The sequence below is a fragment of the Ursus maritimus genome, unplaced genomic scaffold, assembly GCF_017311325.1.
Source record: "Ursus maritimus isolate PB19 unplaced genomic scaffold, ASM1731132v1 scaffold_23, whole genome shotgun sequence".
Classification (NCBI taxonomy): domain Eukaryota; kingdom Metazoa; phylum Chordata; class Mammalia; order Carnivora; family Ursidae; genus Ursus; species Ursus maritimus.
Window position 1 is genome coordinate 21347644 of NW_024424786.1, and position 18881 is coordinate 21366524.

Below are 18881 nucleotides of genomic sequence, written 5' to 3' on the forward strand. Positions count from 1 at the left end.
TAATAATAGTTAAAATCTAGTGAATACTTTCAGAAGACAGGCACCTTTACATTTCATCCACAAAGGAGCCCCATCAGGTAGATATTACCATTATTTCCATTTTACATATCTTTTTAAAAAGTGGAAAACGGAATGATCGATCAATGTCTCCACAGTCACAAAGCCAATTAAGTCGTTGTACCAGGATTTGGGAGCTCTCAACAGTGGATTTTCCAAAACCAGCTTTTAAAATGCCACAAAAAGATCTGGTCTGATTGTTGGCACTTCAGTATTGGTTAATAAATAACAGTCCCTTTCATTTCTCTCGGTACCCAATCTGGATCTAGGTGGTCCTTACATAAAGGAAAATGCCCATTGGAAATCTCACTGGACAAATCCTCTCTCCCCACCTACTTCACCCGACATCTCACAGGAACCCAAGGCAAGCTCTCAGAAAAAGGCATAGAGGTTGCCACCCTAGAGATTCCAAGCCCCTGAAGAAGCTGGAATGTAAATAGACTTTGCAAACAGAAAAAAATGTAGTATTGCTTTGGATCGAAAATGTCTGTTTGCAGAGCCTGACTCTGAAATTCCCTAAGCCTGGGAGAACAAACACAACCCTTTCCGTGGCCCTCTGAAAATCCCAAGCGATCAGGTTCAGTCTGGTAAAAAAACATTCAGTCCTGGCACCTTGCAGAACACCTGGCGGTGGGGACTGGGACGGGCGGCGACAAACTGGAAAGACAGAGACTGAAATGCACACGTACACCTGCCTAGCAGCCTTGAAAAGTCAAGTTGACACCTCCAGGACCGTGGGAGGCGGAGCCCGACTCCCGCCTCGGGAGCGAGTGGGAGACCTCCTCCATCCTCCCCCTCCTTCCGGGGCTGCCGAGTGCCCCCTTCCCCTCCCCACTCCCCCCCGGGGAACGCGGAAAAGGGCCCTTGTCACTTTAAATGACTCAGGAAGTGAAAGGAGGCCGCTGACAGGGAAAGGGAAAGCGGAACCGGGGCGGCGGGGCAAGCGGCTCGGCGATCTCGCCCGGGGCAGCGCGAAGCAGGGCGGCGCGCGTCGCGGGGGCCGACGGGGGCGCGGGGCCGCCGCGCCGGAAGTGCCCGCGCCGCCGGAGGAAGCGCAGCGGGCGCCGAGCGGTCGAGCCGGCGGGAAGGCCCCTCGCTCCTCGGCCCGGCAGGGGCTGGTGGGAGCAGGCGGCAGCGGCGCCGCGGCCCCAAGCCTGCCCCGAGACCTGGCGCGGCCAGTGCCCGGGACGGCACCCGGGCGGGGAGGAGGTCGGGAGGAGGCCGCGCGGAGGCCCAGCGGCGAGCTCCGAGACCCAGCGGCCTGGGCCGCGTCACCGCAGCCACATGGCCTCCGGAGTGGGCGCGGCCTTCGAGGAGCTGCCGCACGACGGCACGTGTGACGAGTGCGAGCCCGACGAGGCTCCGGGGGCCGAGGAAGTGTGCCGAGAGTGCGCCTTCTGCTACTGCCACCGCCACGCCGAGGCGCACAGGCAGAAGTTTCCCGGCCACCACCTGGCCCAGTATGTCCACGGCGCCGCCCAGGCCTGGACCTCCGGAACCCCGGCGCAGGGCGACGTCAAGGAAGAAGCCGAGGCCAAGGTGGAGAATGAGCGGGACCTAGAGAGCGAGGTGGGGGAGGAGAGCGAGTCCGAGGAAGACAGTGAATCCGAAGAAGAGAGCGAGACGGAGGAAGAGAGTGAGGATGAGAGCGATGAAGAGAGTGAAGAGGACAGTGAGGAAGAAATGGAGGATGAGCAAGAGAGTGAAGCAGAGGAAGACAACCAAGAAGGAGAATCTGAGGCTGAGGGAGAAACGGAGGCAGAAAGTGAATTTGACCCAGAAATAGAAATGGAAGCAGAGAGAGTGGCCAAGAGGAAGTGTCCGGACCATGGGCTCGATTTGAGCACCTATTGTCAGGAAGATAAGCAGCTCATCTGTGTCCTGTGCCCTGTCATTGGGACTCACCAGGGCCACCAGCTCTCCACCCTAGACGAAGCCTTCGAAGAACTAAGAGTAAGTATTGTGTATGCAGAGCATAGGCATAGAGGTCAGGACGCCTGTGTTTCAACTCAGGTGGCCTAGTTGTGGCCACAATCTCTTTCACCATGACCTTAAGAAGTTAGTCTGCTCAACTTATTGAGGGCAGTGCTTATAAACTCTTTGGTTGAACTCCTTTGAGAATCAGTTGAAAGTTCTGGACTCTGACCCGAGGGAAATACGTATACACACAAAGCCTAGTGTACGATAACTGGAAAATTGCAAACCTCTGGTCTTTGGGTCACAGTTAAAGCATTCCTTGGGAGTTTTGACCCCATGTAAGCCAATTCCCACAGCATCACCATTGTTGAGATTGGTGCCTTGCCTTGGTAAGGCAGTCTCTTTGCCTACTTGAGAATATGGGAAACCGTGCTTCAGCGAGGTGAACCCAAGCAGATGGTTCCTCTGTAGTGCAGAGCCCCCCTGAAGTGGTGGTTTCCGTATTAAGGTCATATGTGCCCCCAGTTTCTTTTAGGCTCTTCATGTGTGATAATTGTTTGGGAAGGAGGACGAGAGGTTAGAGACAAACTTGGAATGGGAGTTCCTGTGTCCTCCGTCTTTAGCAGGAGGGCAGGACCTTTATCTATCTTGGACCTTGCTGATTCCCTAGAACAGCGTTTGGAAAGTCATAGACATTAATGAATATTTTTTGAAAGACCGAATTTGTAAATGATTTGCCTTTTATTTATATTGTGGATGTTTTTAGTCAGAGAAATTGCTGGAGTTAACCAGGGAGGAAAGTTTGAGCAGAATGACCAGTTCATTAGTGAATGTTGTCATATTATGACGACTTTTGTTTCCCTAAGCAACTTTGCAATTCCTGGCACTGGGATAACAAATACTTTGTTACTGAAAATCTCCTGTGTTGAGATTTTCCCTTTATTTAATTGTAAAATGCACAAAGTGTATAAAACCATATGCACAGTCTAACCAAAAATTATAAGGCAAATTCTGATGTAACCTCTACCCAGATTAAGACATAGAATATTAATAGCAATATTGAAGACCTGTGCCCTTTCCAATTATAACCAGTTCCCTTCCACATCGGTAACCATTTTCTGGACTTCTGTGGTGATATTTCTGTGTTTATCTTTATACTTTTACCACATATGTATGCATTCCTAAACTTAAGCTTGACACAGTTGATGTCATATTGTGCATTCTTTTGGGTTTTGCTTCATTTTTTCAGCCTTGTGTTTGTGAAATTCATCCAGTGGGTAGCTGTGGTTTGTTCATTTTCATTGTTGTGTGGAATTCCATTTTATGACTATGCCACAAGTTACCTATTCTATCAGTGATGAACATTTGATTTCCAGATTCTGAGGTTTCTGCCTATTATAAACAATGTTGGTGTAGACATTCTTGTTCATGTCTCCTGGTGAACATCTACATATATTTAAATGGAATGTAAACTTGGGAGTGAGATTGTTGGGACACAGACTGCACATATCTTAAATAGCACCACATGTTGCCAACTATTTTCCAAAGTGGTTGTACCAGTTTGCATTGCCATGAAGAGTGTATGAGAGTTCCTGTTGTTCTGTTTCATCACCAGCACTTGCTATTAGAGAATTTAAAATTTTTGTCTATTTTGTAGATATGTATGGTTTCTTCTTGTGGTTTAAATTTGCATCCCTCTAGTTACTCAGGACTTTGTGTATTTTTTGTATCTCTTCTTTTGTGAAGTGCCCCATTCAGGGTTTTTTGTTCATTTTTCTATTAGGTTGTCTGTCTTTTTCGCATTAATTTATAGAAGTTTATTCCGACTTCTTTTTTGTTTCTATGGGTTGCAAATATCTTCTAGTCTGTTTTTTTAAATTGTGCCTGGAGTAGAAGCTCTTCATTTTAACGTAGTAGAATTTATCAATAATTGCTTTTATTGTTAGTGCTTTTATTGTCTTGTTCCACTTAGTATTGATTTTCCCATAGTGGAAGTGGGGGCTCAATTTCTTTTTTTCCTCATGTAGGTAGCCAGTTGCTCTAGCAGCATTTATTGAAAAGCCTGTCTTTCCTACATGGATCTGCTGTGCCACCTGTCCATATGCCTGTGAATGTGTTTCTTGGGTCTTCTATTCTGTACCATTGATCTGTTAGTGTATCTCTGTGTGAAAAACATGTTTTCTTAGTTACCATAGCTTCGTAATGTGTCTTTCTTAATATCTGGTAGAGCAAGTCCTTCCACTTTGTTCTTTTAGAAGAGTGTCTCAGCCAGTCTTGGCCTTTTATGTTTCTTAGAAGCATACTATAAAGTTGTATTAAGAAAGCCTGCAGAACGTTTTTTGTATTGTATTCGGTTTATAAACCAATATATAGAGAATTAATACCATTCCAAGATAACGTTTCATATATTTAGGTCTAAATTGCCTCATGATGAAGTTTTCCTGAAAGATCTTGTATATCATTTTGAAATTTATTCCTGGGTACTTAAAATCTTATAGTATCGTAAAAAAAAGATTAAAAATTTTTGTTTTTTAATGTTTGTATATAGGAATATGGTTAACCTTTATATATTTATTTTTGTGTTAAGATGTCTGCTAAATTCTCATAAATATTCTAATCATTAACGTCTACATACATGACCATATTATCTGCAGAGAGGGACAGTTTTTCTTTCCAATCCTTATATGTGTTGTTTTTTTTCTTGCCTTACTACTTTAGATAGGACCTCTAATGTTGAATAGAAGTGATAGTGGGTATTCTGGCCTTGTTTTAATTGATAAATAATTTATAACATTTTACACATACGTGTGATAGTAGTTTGTTTTTTTTCACAGACATATTTCATCAGATTAGGAAAATTCCCTTTTAATCCTAGCTTAAGAGTTTTTCTTAATATTGAGTGGCTACTGAATTTTGTCAAGTGGTTTTCCTGCATCTATTGGAGTGTTCATTTGATTTTACTCTTTTACTAGGTTAATTTGGTGAATTATGTTAATTGATTTTTTAAATTTAAAAATCAGTATTATGTTCACATGTCTCAAAAGTCTCTAGTTCACCTTTGTCCTTTTCACCTGGTTTCTTCCCCAAAAACTATTGGTAACCACTTTTATTAGTTTCTTGCTCATCTTTCAAATATTTCTTCTTATATTTGTGCACAAAAACACAGGGGTGTGCATATATATGGTCTTATTTCCATCCCTTCATGTCATTATATTTTACAATTAAAGCAGCTTTGCATTTCTGGGATAAATGCAACTTGGTCATAGTGAAGTATCTTCATGTTTTTAAATTTGGTTTATTGATAATTTATGTAGGATGTTTTTCCATTTATATTTACGGGAGAAATTACCTTTAAATTTTCTTCTTTGTACTGCCCTTATGATCTTTTCCTATCAAGGTTATGTTGGCTTCATAGTAGGAGTCACAGTGTATTGCTTCTCACATAGTTTCTCTGTTTTAATGCTCGGGAAGTGTTTGTATAAGATTGGTATGTTTCTTCCTAGAATGATTGGTAGAACTGACCATGGAAGCTGTCTGGACCTAAAAAGAGAAAGAGAGAGAATTTTGTTACTTTGTTTTCTATGGTATTTTTGATTATGAATTCAGTTTCTTTAATGGTTATAGGTCTGTTCAAGTTATCTATTTTTCCTTAGGTCAGTTTTGGTAAGTTACATTTTCCCAGAAGTTTGTCCATTTTGTTTAACTTTTCAAATGTACTAGCATAAATTTGTGAATCATATGCTCTTACTATCTTTCTTCATACTATTGCTGTCCTCTTTATTCCTGTAAGAACAGTAAGTATGTTAGTCATAATCTCTCTTTGATAATTCAGTATGTGAAGACTGTAGATCTCCTCTGCTGTTGTTTTTGATTGTATTTATCATGTTTCTTTATTTCCTTTTGTGTTACATTTGCACAACTCTTCATTGCCTTTGAAAAATTATTTGTGGGGATTTCCCAAGCCTTGGCATGAAGCTGTATTCTTCGAAAGAGGATAGCATTTGCTTGTGCTAAGGCCTGAGAGTACAATTTGTTTAGAACCCCCTTAAGTTAAACGAATTGCTTGAGATTCTTGGACCAAATTTTCAGAAGGTACCTGCCCAGGTTTACAACTTGTTAAAGACTTCATTTTCATCCAGTCCTACAGTTCCCCACCTCCTTCTGTTCAGCTCCAAGGCAACACTCCCACAGTCCCCTTCAGAGGGTGCGATAGTGGCAAGTTTAGTTTGTCTTTACTCAAGATTTTACTCTAGCTGGAGTGAGAGCATCCCAAGTCTATGTGGAAAGGGTCTCTTTTAAATGTCTCACTCTGGGGGCACCTGTCTGGTTCATTTGGTAGAGCGTCTGACTTTTGATCTTAAGGTTGTGAGTTTGAGCTGTACATTGGGTGTAGACATTACTTAAAAAACAAACAAATTAAAAAAAAAATGTCTCACTCTGAGCATCCCATCAGCTTTGCTTTCTCTTACCTTCTCTTCTACCTCACTTTGCACCCCCTATCAAATGCACTCCAGTTTCTCCAATCTCCAGTTTCTTGCAGATCAATAAATGTTCTCAGACCAAGAGCTGCTTCCTGTACTCTTCTTTTTTTTAAAAAATATTTTATTTACTTATTTTAAGAAAGAGTGTGCACAAGGGAGAGAGCACAAGCAGTGGGAGCAGCAGAGGGACAGGGAGAAGCAGACTCCCCACTGAGCAGGGAGTCTAATGTGGGGCTTGATCTCAGGACCCTGAGATCATGACCTGAGCTGCAGGTAGCCACTCAACCCACTGAGCCACCCAGGCACCCCTCCCATACTCTTCTTATGTTAACATTGGAACAGTATTGCTAACTAACCTGTGGACATTATTAGAATTTCACCAGTTTTTCCTCTAATGACTTTTGTATCAGGATCCTGTGGTCACTTACATTTTTTTTGGCTTTTGATGACCTTGGTAGTTTGGAGGAGTGCTAGTCAGGTGTTGTGTAGGATTTCTCTTAGTTTGGATTTGTCTGATGTTTTTCTCATGGTGAAACTGGAATTAATGGTGTTTGGGGCGATATAAATTCTCTTTTTTTGCTTTGCTTTTTTTAATTTAGCTGTATGTCTTGGAAATCACTCCACAGATATGACTATTTATTTATTTATCTATCTTTTTTTAACAGCTACAAATACTCCATTGTATGTCATTTGTTAAATTCCTAATTTATGATACTGTGTTTTTCAACTCTAGAATGCTTATTTGGTTATTTTTTAAAGCTCTATTTCTTTGAATCTTTTGGGGTCTGAATTTAAGTCACATTTTCATATTCTTCTCATGTCTCATAATTTTTCATCCAATACTAGACATTGTGTTTAAAAGAACTGTAGACACTGGGGTAGAATTTTCTTTTCTCTCCCTCAGAAAGGGTGTGCCATTTACTCTATTAGGCAGCTAGCATGAGGGGCTGATTATTTTGATCCAGTAAAGATTTGAGCTTGATCAGAGCTTCATTGCTGCTTTAATTAGTTTCATTTCACTCTGGTTCCAAATGTTTTGAGGCCAGTGTACATTTGCTTATTGGAAGAGAGTAAGGCTCTTGGAATATTAAAAGTAGCACAGCATGATGATGGTGAGGGAACAGGGTCTCTGTTACACTGCATTCATTCAGCAAGTATTTATGGAGTATTGGTCAAGGGCAGGAGCTTCTAAGCATTGGGGATATAGCAGCAGAATGGAAAAAGTCCCTAATTCTATTGGAGTTTACATTGTATTAGAAGGAAACAGAGAAAAACAAATTAGCAAATAAACATGTAGTAAGTGTTATGAAGAAAAAATGAAACAAGCAGGATTAAAGAGGGACAAAGTATCCCAGCTCTGCCACTTGCTTTTTGACATTGGGCAAGCTATGTAACAGTTTGGCCTTATTTCCATATCTCTAAAATGGGTATAAAGTTATGAAATAAAACAGGATTTTCATGTGAATAAAATGGTTTAGTTCATGAGAAGATACTTTAACAATGTTAAACACATTGTAAGTTCTCAGTAAATGATAGCTGCTGTTTTTATTATTAATATGAGGAGTCTGGTTAAACATACATGTTTTGATAGCTTCGTGCCTAACCAGGCTGTGAGTGGCTGGTATTGGTGGAGGAAGGCCAAATTCTTGCCAAGGGTTGCTGACACTTAACTGTAAAGCAAACTTCAGAAGGCAGAGAACCAAGGTGACTGTATGGCAAGAGGGACCTGAAGCCGAGGCCAAAAGAACTAAGGTGAACACTTTGAAGGGACAAGATTAACACTTAGTCCTTGGAGCGACTTTGAAAGTCCTGCCTCTCCTCCTCTGCTGTACTTATTTCCTCTTCACTCCAGAGGATTCTGTCTCCAAAGGATTTTGTGGGTCCAAATTTGAATTGAACGTGTGTTCCCGCTGTATCATAGAAATATAGTTACACAGCCCAAATTATGATGTAACCAGATATGCAGGTTTCTCTTACCATAATTTCTGGCTCTGAAAATGGGTCATTGGGTCTGACAAAGGAACTTGATCTGGCTTATGAACTTATTCATATGAAAATTCTTATATTGTCAAGGGGATTTGCATTCATAGCTATGTTAATTAATCATTTTTGTTGAACAATAAAAGTGCAATTAGATGTTCTCAGAACTCTAGACCAGTAGCTTAAAAAATTGAACATAACCTACAGTAGGGGAAGTGTATTTTACATTGTTACCTTGTTTACACACACACAAATACACTTTTAAATAACTCACATTGAATACTGTATGCCTTACCAGATATGATGTTTACTGTTTTTCTGTTCTGTTCTGTTCAAAAAAAATGTGGATTCTCACACTAAATTGATTATATTGCACTTTAGTGGGTGTGTCCTGTGATTTGAAAAGTACGTGTCTAGCACACTGTGGAGTTCTTAACATGGCTTTATTATGGACAGATCCAAAGGGTTTGAAGCCACACCCCTTGCGCTCAAGTGTGCCCTTAAGATGGGTATTTGGGGAGAAGAATGTTTGATTTAAGTGACATTGGGAACAACTGCAGAGAAGAGCTGGTGAGGGAGCACTAATAGCAGGATGGTTAGAAGGATATAGGCATATGCTCAGAACAGCTGTGGCTCTAGGGGGGCTGGAGATGGAGGTATGTCAGTGCTGTCTCCCATAATGGTCCATGACTCTGGCTCTTTAGTCAGCTCATAAGAAGCAGCTCTGGTAGGGAGGCAGGAAGGTTGAAGATCTGCCAAACACGTACCTATTTATATTATTCTTAATTATCCGAAAGGTTTGAGTTATCTTTTAATAAAACCGTGAGGCACTGGCTACAGAATATTTCAGTGTCTTATTTATTTGTTTAGAATAAGACAAACGAAGACTAAGGTAAAGGGAATGACTTCCTGTCAGTTGGAGCAGCCCCACATGGTTCTATGGAAAATTTATGAGAGAGGCCTGCAGTTCTGGGATTGCGCATCTGCGTCTCCCCTTCAAAGTGTACTTACTTAACCTGTAATAAGTCTTGGAGTTCATACAGTGAAGAGGATGGAAAGGGCCCTATCTTTCATGGAGTTTACCCTCTAGCTGGGGAGAAAGAGAGGTAATTTGGGATGATAGTATGTACTATGAAATCAGCAAGTTACAGTAGTGAAGGAGTGAGTGGCATGATAGCACAGGGTTACATTTTGATGAGGTAGTCATGGAAAGCATCTCTGAGCATATGACATTTGGGCAGAGAACTGAATTTATGAGATCTAGCAAAGATCTAGGAAAACCCTTCTTTTGTGTTACCAATTGAATACTACTCGTGCAAAATTCAGTGATTCGTAGCAGAGATGATTGCTTTGGTTCCTACAACTTTTCATAAAGGGATAGTTGGCTCTTGGAGTGAGAAGAAGAATTTAATTCTAGTAGTTGTAATGTTCTGTTAGCACAGGTGAAAATACTACCCTGTAGAGGGAGTATGAGCTTGTGGGGAGGGCCTGGAGGGCTTCTGCAGGGTTAAACTCAGGGGAAAAGCTGTCTCATTGTGTCCTGTTAAAGCACAGACTCTTTGTATAATCTTCATTATTAAAATAATAAAATTAAGAAAAAGACTGGGAGAAGAGTGGTTAAGGTAGAAAGAATAGTGAATGCAAAGGTTTTAAGGTAGAGGTGAACTCGGGATATTGGAAGGACAACCAAAAGGTCATTATGAAGTAGAAGGGAGTGAAAGAAGAGTAGGAGGTGAGTTCCTCAAAGTAAACAGTGTATATCTCATCCTAGTGCTACATTTCTGAATCATCTGTGGAGGGTGATTCTTTAAAAAATACCTGTGATTGGCCCCATCCCTGCCAGTAAATCCAAATCTCCGGGATTTGTCAGGTATTTTGTAGGATGTCCTTTTGTTGGGATTCATCTTGTGTTCCTAGCATGATTAGACTGGAGTTAGTGGTTTTGGAGAGGAAGACCACAGAGTTAAGGGTGCATGCTAACAATATGACTTACCTTGGTTGGTGTCTGGGAGCCAGAATGGATTAATAGCTGGCACTTATTATATACTACTTATGTGCTAGGCACTGTTCTAAGCTCTTTATACATATTAATTTGATCCTCATAACAATCCTGGAGGTCCATTTTATTTATTGATTCTATTTATTTGAGAGAGAGAGTACGTGCGCAAGCACGAGCAGGAGTGGCAAAGGGAGAGCGAGAGAGGATCTCAAGCAGACTCTGCACTGAGTGCAGAGCCAATGCAGGGCTCAGTTTTACTATCATGACTTGAGCCGAAACCAAGAGTTGGACGCTTAACCAACTGCGCCACTAAGGTGCCCTGGGGTACATTTTATTATTATCTCTATTTTACAGAGGAAGGAAACTGAGGCATAGGGAGAAATGTCCAAGCTTTTCCTTCTCTCTCTCCCAGGAATCCAGTGTCGCTTTTTTCTCTTTCCTGACCTCTCGATCAGAATAGAATGGGTTAATGGGCATTATATGCTGTTCAATTATTGCTTTTCAGGGTAAGGTTGCTGATGCAGTAGTCTTATTATTCTTCAACCCCTCTGAGAATAAAGAACTGTGTGCCTGTGACACCAGCTTTTCTTGACTGCAGCCCATAATAAGGATGTCCTGTCTATTCACTGGTGTACCCACCCATGTCTTCCTCTCCCAAGACTGAGAAGCCAGAGGTGGGTCTGTGTCAGTGCTCAGTGTGTCTTCTGCTTGAACTTACAGTTCATTCTGAGATGACCAGCTCAGTTTCATATTCCTGTTCCAGTTGGTTCTTTTAATATCCAGAGCCACAGTCTAAACTTGTGTGGCAGGAAGGAGCACAGATGCTCATGGACCTCTCAGAAGAGGGGGCAAAGATGAGAATGGGGTAGGAAACACAGATCTCTGGCCCTGGTGGACTTAAATCCTTTGTATATGTGTTTTGTTTTTGTTTTGGGAGTTTGTTTTGTATGTGTATTTGTGTGTTTATCAGTGTCACAGGGATCAAGCCAACATGGCATCAGTGAAACAAATATTAATATTGATGTCCTTTTCAGATGTCCAAAATGAATGAAGAATTAAAAAACCAAAATCCTTCAAATATGCTAAAGGCTCAATCCATAATGTAGGCCAGATAACCATATTCTCGTTGAACATTTAATTATATAATAAATTCACTTCAGATGTGTTTAGCTACTTTTTGATCAGGTAGCAAACTAATCTGCTTTTAACTTCAATAGAGTATTAGAGAAAACATTCATTTTAATGTGTACAAGCTATAGCATATAGTTAGCATTGAAGACTGGTATTTTAAGCGATCTTATTTATCTGAATAATTTTTGAGCATTTATGGTGTGCTGTATGATGAATATTGAGAATAAAGAAAAGTTTTTAACATTAGGAAGCTTATAGTTTAATAGGAAAGATAGTCTTTTCAGGTGCTTATTTGTGTGTAAATAGAGGAGAGGTACAAACAGTATGCTATGGGGGCTCAGAGAAAAGAGAAATTAATTTCAGCTGAAAACATGGAATCAGGAAAGATTTCTTGGCAGGAATGGTATTCAAGATGGACAGGATGGATAGGATTTTACTAGGTAAATACAGACTAGACTATTAGGTAGCTCTCCTGTGTTCCCATAGCAACAGGCTATACACATCACTGTAGCATTAATTACAGTATACTCTATCAATGTTATTTCTTTCCATGTCCTATGTGGGTTATAAACTCTTCTAGGGCTACTACTATAAGTTATTTATCTTTGTGTTCCCAGTACCTAGCACAGTGCCTGTTGAGTAGTAGATGTACATGGAATATTCGGTGAATATATGATATGAAATATCTCATCTAGTTCTAGTTCTAGGGTGTTGATGAACTGAAAGAGACAGTATTGCATAATGATTTAGTGTTTCAGTGTTTACATTAGTTCAGCTGCATCTAATGTAATGAAATAATTTGGAAAAATCCAAAATACTAACAACTCAAGAGAGATATTTATTTCTCTCTGTGTAAACGAAGTGTGGACGTAAGCAGTCTAGGCTGGTGTGGAGGAACTGTGGTGTTATTAGGAATCTAGGCTCTTTCTAGCTCCGCTCTGCCACCCTGGGGTGGGGTTCTTGCCGTGGACCAAGCTGACTGCTGGAGTTGAGCTAGCACATGCAGGTTCCAGGGTAGCAGGCACAGGAAAGTGAGGAAGGGCACACCCCTCCAGAAGCTGCACACGTTGCTGTTTATGTTTCATTGGCTAGAATTCAATCCTGTGGCCTTTTCTAGTTGCAATGGAGGCTAGGAAACAGTCTTTTCTTCAGGCTACAGTGTAGTGTGTCAGCTAAAAACTGGGGTCTGTTACTAAGGAAAAATGGGAGAATGATTATGAAAGACCAAGTAGTCTTGGATTAGTAGGCTTTGCAATCTATGAATTTGCATATTTATTAGCTGCATCATGTTGGATAATTCACTCAGCCTCTCTGCGTCTTGGTTTCCTCATCTGTCACATCGGTATAATAATTGCTTCTCTTTATTGAGTTATAGTGAGGAACAAAGATCATACATGTAAAGAGCTTAACATAGTGCTTGGAAGATAATAAGCCCTCAGCCATTGGTGGCTCATTCTTATTACCATTATAAAGCCATCTAAGGTTCTATTCTGAGTTCAATTCCAAACCAGTTAGTCTGGCAGCTGCAGAAGTTCTGGACATCAAGTTTTTTTGGGTGAAAAGTGTTCAGCCCCCTCTCCTTCTGCTCCTTCTGCCTGCTTTATTCTGGTGGATAGATAGGCTGGTGAAAAACTTGTCTTCGAGAAGAGGCTCCTGTATGTTTCAGTGTCCTGCTGGTGCTTTATGCACTAGCTAACCAAAACACAGCTGGTAGGTCTAATTTTAGGTTCACAAGTCTTACTGGTTGTCCTCTTTAAATTCTGTTTTACATTCTGAACTGTGGGAAATTTTTATAGAAGCAGAGGGGAGGCAGGGGCAATACACTTTCTTTTCTGGTTAGGAAATAGCCTCCATTTTCTTTCCAGTAGGCAGTCATGGGAGAGATATTATAGGCACCCCTCTGTTCTCCTGTCTGTCCTTTGGGTCGATGTGAACCTGGTGGGGTGTAACCTGTGTTGAGTTGTAGACTCTGACTTCGTGTGCCTGAAGAATGAAAATACTAATCTTCAGCAGAGGTTATAAAACTAAGACAGTCCAGAAACTCTTTCTGCTGTTGAATTTTGAGGCTCTTTCCAGAGATGAGAATACAGTAATAATAGTTATTGAGTGATTTTAGGTGAGGTGCTTTTCATTCATTGTTTCAGTTGATCTCAGTACAACTCCCACAATAAGCGATGTTACTATGATTCTCATTTTACGGATGAGGAAACTGATACTCAAAGAGGTTGAGCTTTGTGGAAGGTCACCTAGCTAGTAAGTAGAAGGACTAGGGTTTGAACCCAGGTCGATGCCACAGTACATGTTCTTTCTACCACCCCATGTTGCCTCTGCTCCCCCATTTTAATTATTCCCACATACATCTAAACTTTAAAGTTGTGCCAACACAGTCTTCTAATGTCTACCTTCTGTATGAAAGTGTTTAATAGGTACTTTCTGGATATTCTAAAACTGTTCTCTCTTCTACCTGAAGCTTTCTTCCTAGGTATTTTACAAAGTATTTTGATTAATAACAGATTGTTTTGTCATTTTTTTCCTGTTCATCCCTTCTTTATCTCAGTACTTGGTACTTAGTAGTCCCTCAATAATAACAACAACAATGATAACTAAAACTTATTGAGAACTTAGTATGTGCCAGGTTCTGTACTATAAGCTTCCTACATATTATCTCATCTAATTTTTACCACAATTCTTTGAGGTGGAGTATTTATTAAGATATTTTTATATTGTGTTTGAAGTTAGTAGCATGATGATTTTTTCCTTTGATCTATTCATTCAATCAGAGTATTTGGGTAGGGAATTTAACAGTGAGTAATTCTAAGTCCCTTTTCTCATGGAGCTTATAAGGTGTGAGCAAAACAGACATAAGGAAGTTCAACAGTAAATTATATTTCAAATGACGATAAGATAAATACTAGGAATAACAAACTAGGGGAAGGAGGAGGAGAGCGACTGGGATGGGGGAAAGAGGGGGAGGCTATTTAAGGATGTGAGGAAGGAGTTGTTTGAGGTGGTGACTTGGGTAGAGTTAGAGCCAGTGATGGGAAGATCTGGGGTCATAGTGGCCCAGGTGGAGGGAAGAGCATGTGAAGAGGCTCTGAGGTGAAGTAAGCTTGCTGGGGGATAAAAAGGATGGCTGGAGAATAACTGAGTAAGGGTAGGGGATGAGGGAGTAGTAGTTGACGTCAGATTACCAAGTAGGTCGTGATGAGGACTTTGGATTTTATTCTGAGGAGCCATAGACTATTTAAGCAAGGGAGTGAGTGATGTGACTTCCATTCTTAGAACTTCACTGTGGTGTCTGTGTGGAGATGGATGGTAGGGTAGCAAGAACGCGAACAGTGCTGTTGCTTGGCCAGAGGAGTAGGACAGATGGTGAAGAGTAGTTGGAGGGGGCACGTGTTTTAGAGTTAGCTTTAGAAAGACCTGGTGATGGGTTTCTCAGAACCAAAAATGATTTTGGTAGTTGCCTGACGTAGCAGTGGACTTGGAGCTGGAAAATCAAGTAGTGTCGGTAAAGAATTTTTGTACACGGCATGGTGATAAAAAAAATTCAGTTTCATTTCGTTTTGACAAGGCCTTAGCTTTCTGATTTGGTTCCTTAGGAGGACTTGTTGTATATTCTATCTTTTGGTCCTTTTCCACTGTTTTCCCCCAAAAAAACCTTTTTGTAAAAATAACAGAAAATTGGGTTGATCTTTTTTTTTTTTTTGTAAAGCATGTTACCAACACAAGGAAATAAACCAAAACAACCAGCCAGTATTCTTTCTGAACTCAGCGTCTTCTGATTTTTTTGTAATACAGAATTCAATATCTAGGAGCCAGTTTAGGATGTTTAAGTGATTAACATTTACAGTTCTAAAGACAAATTACTGTTCTTTTGGTGCCCAGCTGGTTATTGGCATTAGACTAGACTCCCATAAAACTACAGAGATTCTTCTTGTCAAGAGACAAAAGTCAGGAGATACTTCTTCTGATGCCGCTTTCACCTACCATAATCCACCTTTGTTTCTGCCCCTCACACATTTTCAGAGGACGTTTACATGAAATTGAGCTCTATTACTTTTTTGTTTGGGGGGTAAATGGGTGGACATGTGTTTATGAGGTGTCCTCATCCCCTTTGAAGAGAGACATCCCAGGTTTTTGGTGTTCCCATACAAGGACCCTTAGAGGTAGAAAACCTTCAGTGTTGCTTCCAGGGATAACAACTTCAGATGTCTTCAGGGACCAGAAAGGTAACGTAAATTCGAGAAGCAAATGCGAGAAGCAAACCGGGGTAATAACCATGGCAGACTGGAGAGAGCTTCCCTGGTGTAAAGCAGATAGCTGCGGCTTAGCTTCAGCCAACTGCCGCCATGTGGGAATGAGAGCCCAGTACAATCAGATCTTTCAGATTTTCAAAAGAAGCTAGAAATCTTTATTGTTAGGTCGTATCTCCTGATTTTTAAATGCTGGCAACTAATTTAAAATTCCCAGTGTGCTGTGTGGGATAACACTGTAAAAGTCCCCCCAAAAAATGTTCTGTTGGCTGCAGGCTACACATTTGTAGATTCCGATTTGGTCCATTTTCTTTCTTCACAGATTAAGAAATAGAAATCCAAAGATATAAAATGACTTTTCTAGGCTCACGTAGGTAGTGGCAGAAGTAGGAATAGAACATGGGTCTTTTTTCTTTGTGTGAGGTTGTCTTAACATGGAAAGTTAAACTTTTTTGGTACTCTGAGGAAAGCTAATGTCTCTTTCCCTAGAAAAGTGCATGTACATTCCAAATTTTGTGTACAGTTTTAGGGGTTTTAAACTCCCGAAATCTGTACATAAACACCAGGTGAAGAACCCTCTCGTACCTGCTGGTTCATATGTTTGCGGTGTAAAGGGAACAGCGCCCCAGTATTTATTTTAGCAACCCATGTAGAGAGGCACTGAAGAAGCCGTAGGTCTGTCCTCCCGTCCTCAGTCCCATCTTTACGTATTCTAAATCTTAATTAGACAGTAGGCCTACCGTTAGCTAGTCTAAGACCCTTCCTACTACTGTCTGTAATACCAGTTCCTCCAATCGTTTCTTTCAGGTCTTTTACATACACATATAGCACTCATGGAGAGTAATCGGTTTTTTTTTTTTAATAGATGATATTTATAGTATGTATCCTTTTGCAGATTTTTTAAAAAAATCATTATGTCTTGCCTTTATCCAGGCGTATAACAGATCTACCTCATTTTTATTTGCTATATTATATTCCACGTTCTGTTAATTCCAAAGCTTATTTAGCCCCCTACTGTTGATGGATGTTTAGAGTGTTTCCAGTTTGTTCAGTACTACAAACAGTGCTACCATAAATATTTCTGTGCAAGTCTCCTTGACACATGAGCTAGGTTTTCTTATGGGGATAAAGAGAGAAGTGGACTGGAGGGGTATGTGATTTCAAAGTAGCTTCATCATTTTTATATCCGCAACATATGAAAGTTTCTCCAAAGCCCCTCATCACTTGATATCGGATCAGAACTTTTTTTTCAATATGATGGATAGGAAATACCTTAATTGCTAGTAAATCTGAGCATCTTCTACATCTTTTCGTATGTATGTTAGCCATTCTGCATTTCTATTATGTTCATAGCCTTTGGATTTCTTTTGGGCTTATTTGACTTTTTCTTACTTGTAAGAATCCCTTTTGTATTTTCTTATGTATTGTTGACACCAACCTCTTCTGTTGTATATATTATAAATCTTTTTCATTTGTATCAGTCTGATCCTGGTTTTGCTGCTGACTGACTAGCTTTGTGATTTGGGGGGCATCGTTTCACTTCCACAGAACCATTTTTGACCATTGTAAAATGAGAATACACCACCTCTTAGTTACTGTGTAATTGTGAAATGCCAATGACAGAGTGTATGAGCCCTGTGGTTTTTATTTTTATTTTTTTTTAAGATTTATTTATTTGTTTATTAGACAGAGAGAGAGACAGCCAGCGAGAGAGGGAACACAAGCAGGGGGAGCAGGAGAGGAAGAAGCAGGCTCATAGTGGAGGAGCCTGATGTGGGGCTCGATCCCGGAACGCAAGGATCACGCCCTGAGCCGAAGGCAGACGCTTAACGACTGCGCCACCCAGGCGCCCCACGATTTTTAGGTTCCTCATTTGATTTCCACAAGCCATTTTCTCAGCTGTAAAGTGTGAATACACTAGTTTTCAGGTTTATCGTGAAATGCCAGTGAAAGAGCATATAAAAGTGCCTTGGAGAATAAAGAACAAGTTCAAGTGTAAGGCATTTTGTCCTTCCTTTGGCTTTGTTGTGACTCATCCTTAGGAGGTGGCTTTTGTAAAGCCTGCTGCATCTTCACAGAGTCATCAGACTCCGAGAGGTGGGTGTCACAACATACCACTTGTTTCTTTTTATTCTGCACTCTTTCAGGGCAGGAAAGAGGTGTGTAAACAAGATATGTTCACATTGCACTCCTGTGTTCTTCGAAGGTATTGGGTGGGATCTAGGTGGAGAGGAGTGATATCAGGAGACTCTTACTTCGCCACCTGTAGTGCTGGCTGCAAGGGCTGACACAGTAGACTCTGGACATTTTTGGAACCAAATGTCTATAAGGTTAGAATTAGCCTGTGCTTTGTTACTGTCGTGGTCTACCTCTCAATTAGAGCACAGGTTTCAGAGGCAATTGCTGTATTCCACCACAATAGGGAAGTATGAGGGTAGAATTTCCGATCCTGGTTACCTTTTGACTGATGACTGCCCTTTGCAAACAGATAATTCACTAAAACTTAACCACCCTTTGCTCTGGGGACATTCAGATACCACCTTAGACCCAGATAACCCTGTGCACCTCCCCTATGCTGCATGCTTTAGAGGGCCCTTCCTTTAGAGGACCATGCCCATCCCCTTCTTGACTACTCTCCGAGTACCCAGGACCCAAGAATTACCTGACAAAATGTCTTGAACCTGCCTTCGAGGCCTGCAGAGCCTCTTTCTGAGTCTGTCCTCCCAAAGGTGGATCAAGCCATTAGACTCTACCCCTGATGTGTGTGTTACTAGGTCCCAGATGTGGCCAAGGGTGACTGCTTAGTACACGCAGAGCTTGGGTGTACTAGCTTGAACCTCTGTATACAAGGCTTCTTGCGGTGCAGAAAGTGTGTGGGGAAAGAAAGGAGGTGAACCTGGGGCCAGAGTCTTCCACTTCTACTTCTGCTTCAGCCCTGCAGCCGTTGGAGGCAGGTCTGCCCAGTGGAGCCTCTCTGACCATCTGCTTATTTGATGGGAAAAAAAAAAAAAAAGCCATTGAGGAATGTTTTCTTCACCACCCATTTAGAAACTGAGTATA

General features: G+C 41.1%; 1 protein-coding gene across 2 annotated transcripts in view; it reads left to right on the forward strand.

The window, feature by feature from the left end:
• Window positions 1-1129: 1129 nt before the first annotated feature.
• The window catches only part of TRIM44 (tripartite motif containing 44), a 110227-nt gene continuing 92475 nt past the window's right edge, over window positions 1130-18881 (forward strand). Inside the window, exon 1 of one of the 2 annotated variants that reach the window (XM_008686934.2) lies at window positions 1130-2010. In XM_008686934.2, coding sequence (XP_008685156.2) covers window positions 1342-2010 — 669 coding nt within the window. In that variant the 5' untranslated portion in view covers window positions 1130-1341. The remainder of the gene's footprint in view (window positions 2011-18881) is intronic. The other variant, XM_040638947.1, reaches the window with a different exon arrangement.